Source organism: Labrus mixtus, chromosome 5 (genome assembly GCF_963584025.1).
Source record: "Labrus mixtus chromosome 5, fLabMix1.1, whole genome shotgun sequence".
Classification (NCBI taxonomy): Eukaryota; Metazoa; Chordata; class Actinopteri; order Labriformes; family Labridae; genus Labrus; species Labrus mixtus.
Window position 1 is genome coordinate 32,222,542 of NC_083616.1, and position 4,208 is coordinate 32,226,749.

The 4,208-nt window shown below is 43.2% G+C and overlaps 1 protein-coding gene across 2 annotated transcripts in view; it reads right to left on the reverse strand.

Moving 5' to 3' along the window:
* antxr2a (ANTXR cell adhesion molecule 2a) overlaps positions 1-3,762 on the reverse strand; it is an 82,216-nt gene extending 78,454 nt beyond the window's left edge. For both annotated transcript variants that reach the window (XM_061038984.1, XM_061038985.1), the window contains exons 1-2: positions 3,261-3,762; positions 889-960 (exon numbers count right to left, since the gene is read on the reverse strand). In XM_061038984.1, the coding sequence (XP_060894967.1) occupies positions 889-960; positions 3,261-3,436 (248 nt within the window). In that variant the 5' untranslated portion in view covers positions 3,437-3,762. The remainder of the gene's footprint in view (positions 1-888; positions 961-3,260) is intronic.
* Positions 3,763-4,208: the final 446 nt, after the last annotated feature.

The following is a 4,208-nucleotide window of genomic DNA, read 5'->3' on the forward strand; positions in this document are numbered from 1 at the left end:
CACCCACTCCCACCTGGTGCCTTTGCTATTTTCTTCAACCAACCACTCGATTCTGGCTGGGTCGCCGCCGTCTGTCCTGTGCTGGCAGGAAACGTTTTTGACTCAAACGTTATGCAAGCTCAACGTTCAAGACGCTTTTTTAATGAAATATGTGCAAAAAAAAAAAAAAAAAAAAAAAAAGGATGTGGTGGATTTTTTTACAGTTTGATCATTTGTAAAAACAGGTGTGAAGAACTTCAGTGTGAGCAACGCGCAGCAGGCTGGAGCTGATGTCATGTTCCCTCTTTAATCAACCACCACGTTTCAAACAGTCATTTTATTTTGAAGGGTTAACCCAGCGCCTCGTGTGGATCCATCAGTCACCTGTCAGTGCAGAGTGTGCATGCACAGAAAGTGTAGATTTCTGTTCCATGTTACTCTCACACCGTGCAAACTGCAGTTTCTGTTATTTTTTTTGTATTATGTAAATATGTTTGATTTTTAACTTCTTGTTATTTTTAATAATTATATTCCTGTTTCCTGTTTTTCTTGAGCTGTTGTAATGAAAACATTTCCCCCATGGGGGATCAATAAAGTTTATCTTTATCTTCTTTATCTTTATAGATTTGCTTTAATACAGTGTAAAGCTTCTGTACAGTTTATTTTAAATCACTTAGCTGTTACTACAACTTATTTATTTTTTATTTATTTTTAATTTGTACTTTTCTACTCTTTTTTCTTCTATTTTATATATAATTTTAACTTTTTTGTAGAAGCTGACTCAGGGAGAAACGCACAAAAATTCCAATGTACCTGTACCTGTGCAAATGGCAATAAACATCTATTCTATTCTAAGTGTCATTTCATAATATCTGAAGAAAACGTTGTACGACCACTTTGTGCACTCACCTCACAAATCTGTCGGTCAGGTTTTTCACAAAGGAGTAGATCTCGAACCAGTCGTTGGCGACACTTCCAGACCTGAGAGGAGGAGAGAGAGGAGTCAGCAGCTGGTCGGCGTGCAGCAGATTGAGTGCTGGGGAGTAAAAACACTAACTGTACAGTGTGTGTGTGTGTGTGTGTGTGTGTGTGTGTGTGTGTGTGTGCTTTGTAACACAGCCACAGTTGGACATTAACACCGGCCACATGCTGGATAATCGAGCTGAGAAGTCTGTGATCTATAGCAGCCACTAAAGCTGTTAGAAAACCTCCAATGTTCGCACGGGCGCCGTCTCGCTTACAGATCTGCGTTTTGGCTGCTGGAGAAAAAAGACTTTCTTTAAAAGACAGAAAAAAAAGAGAGAGAAAAATCATGAAACAATAACTTCATGTTATGAACAGAGGGACAGTAAGGGGACAGTTCTTCTTCTTGTGCTACAATCTGAACTCCACATGCAGCTTTTCAAAGTAAAACACCGGAGGCCTCGAGTGGAGCCGGATCCATCAGGAACACTCCGGTCCTCGTTCTCTCTCCTCACTCACTCTGAGAACTGATTTTAAAGATTTCCTTCCTCAATCACATCCGATCAGATCGAGTAGAAGGAGATCGCTCTGAAGGTTCAGGCCAGGACAACGAGGACTAGCAGTAGCCTCCTGGCCTTTTAATCTAAAGAAGACTATTTCTTTTTCGCTGTTTAGCACTTGGAAGAAAAACTGAGATCTGTACAAGTATAGTGTAGAATACTTCCTTTGAAAATTAGGGTCATTTCTAGCCCCCCAGTTTTTATTATAATTATTATTATTCTTATTTCGACCTCTTGTGAGCCATCTGGCCGCCTCACATCCTCGGGGTGTGGCTCTTCTTCTGGTCCAGACTGAAATCTAAAGGTGGGGACCCCTGGACTCTACAACGAGCTTCCTGAGGAGACGAGGACTCGCTGAATCTCTCTCTCACTCACTCTGGTCCTGAAGCTTCTGATGTCGTCTTTAGAGCCGATACTCTTTGATACCATCGATGGTTAAAATAAACAGAGGTGGTATCGTTTGAAACACGAGGTAACTTAAAGTAGATCGATCATTTTGACGACCTTACCCCCCCCCCCCCCCCCCCCCCCCCCAAGGTCCTGCACAGAAACAAGCTGACAAACGCTGACATTCAGAAAGACTTTTGACCAAAGAGACTCCTGCTGCACAACGTGATGACATCACACTGTTCTCATCAGAATCTGACCGAGGAGACGTTTAATCTGCAAACAAACAAACTTGAATCGAGCTCTCTGACTCCGCGTCGAGAAGAAGGAGCGCTCTCTGCAGCTGAGGCGTTTTCTCTTTTCACACACATGAAAGGAAGAAACTCTGTGCCCGACTTTATCCAGGGAAGGATCGCAGCTCGCCATCCTGTCGTTTAGTGATTATGAGGAGGGTGTGGTGGTTTTGGAAATGGGTCAGGGGAGCAGAGCGAGAGAGAGGGAGGAGGACAGGATGAGAAACAGTCCCTGTCAGAGCTGTGAAACTCCCCCCACAATGCACTGCAGCTCAGTGAGCATGACGCTGCTGCTGAATCTGTCTTTACACTTTGTGTGTTTGAAGTCTGAGAAACAGGAAGAGGAACATTACCAACAACACGGCCTCACCGTGATGTAACCCTCTGCTCCACACAACATGCAGACCACTGCTCAAAGATATTTCACGTTTTATTTTGAAGGATTATCCAGACTGGTTTTCACTCTGCAGACTTCTAAACAATATCAAAGCCAACAACATTCAAAGTTAGTCACTGTTTCAATCCTCTGAGGAGTGGACACTTCATGGTGCATCGTGGTGCACAGAGCTGCAGGAGCACCAACATGTCAGGCTGTGATCTTACTGATCTCACAGTTTAAGAAAGAGAAAAAAAAGACGGACAATAAGCAGATATCAATCAACCAATCAGAAGCGTTCAGCAGAGTGTTGTCGTGTTGAACAATGTTTTTGCACACTGCCTCATCCTCTCATATCAGTTCACTTCGTTCCCATCGATGGAGGGAAGTGTCCACATACTTTGTCCAAAGTGTGAGCCAACAAGCAACATGGTGACACCGTTTTAGAGCAAGACCGGAAGTGACCCTGCAAGTCAGGTCACAGAAAACTGTGTCACACCTGTAACCAAGCACTGGCCCGCCTCACCTCACATCTCAACCTGCGACCCATCTCACATCCTGTCCCAGGAAATAACTAGTTATTAATACAGGGGAGAGCGACATTTCAAAATAAAATACCATAGTTTCCATTGTTTTTATCTTCAGTTAAAGTGTTCAGATGTGTGAGACAGAAGCTCACACACTTTTTGGTTTCTTACTTACTTGTCTAAAACGAAGTAGAGGTCGTAAGCTCCGTGACAGGAAGCTTCTTCTGCCCAGCAGGAGGAAGCGAACATCCCGAGAAGAACTATCGCAACCACCGCCGAGCTCCACCGACTCCTCCCGGGGGGGGGTTCACCCTCCGCGGGGAAGAAACGGGACAACACCTTCTCCACCATGATCACCACAAACACAAATAATAAAAAACAGTCCTGTGTTTGAAGACAGCAGTAAATACGTGTTTTTAAGGAGCTTCACAGAGAGCCGAGCAGCTGATGCACATCTCTCAGAGAGAGAGAAGCTTCATGTCAAAGTTCCTCCAAAAACATCCGAGAAATAAAGGAAATCACCGCGTGACGTCATCAGCCGTAAAGTTTCTTCACCCTCAGCATCGTGAGTCACTGATCGGTCACACACACATCCTCAATAAAAACACACACTGATCCTGAGAACACACAGGAGAGACACTGAAGATCTGCTAACCCTGAACTTCAGCCTGAAAAGTTTGTGATGCCTTCAGGTGCTCAGGGGAAGCTCGTACATCCGAGTACTACAGGCCGGACTTTGATTTTTTACTGTTAATGATTATAAAACGTGAAAGTTAGTCCAACTCTTAGCTTTTAAAAGTCACTTAAACATCTTTTGTCGGCCTGGGAGGGGCTTCAGACTCTGTGAATCACTTCAACTTCACTTTGAATAAACTTTATTTATAAAGATCTGTTCATACATAAAAGCACACAGTCCAAAGTTCTGCAGACAGACAGGAAATAAAAACAGAAATAAACTACAAACAATAAAATTCTCAAATATGAAACAACAAGTTCATAAAATAAGCATTAAATTTAAGGTTTGTACGATCTCGAGCAGAGAAACTGAGATAGCTCCGTGTTCTTTTTAGCTGTCGTCTGGCGATGAAAACATTTCAGTCCTTAAATTTAAAGCATCACTTAA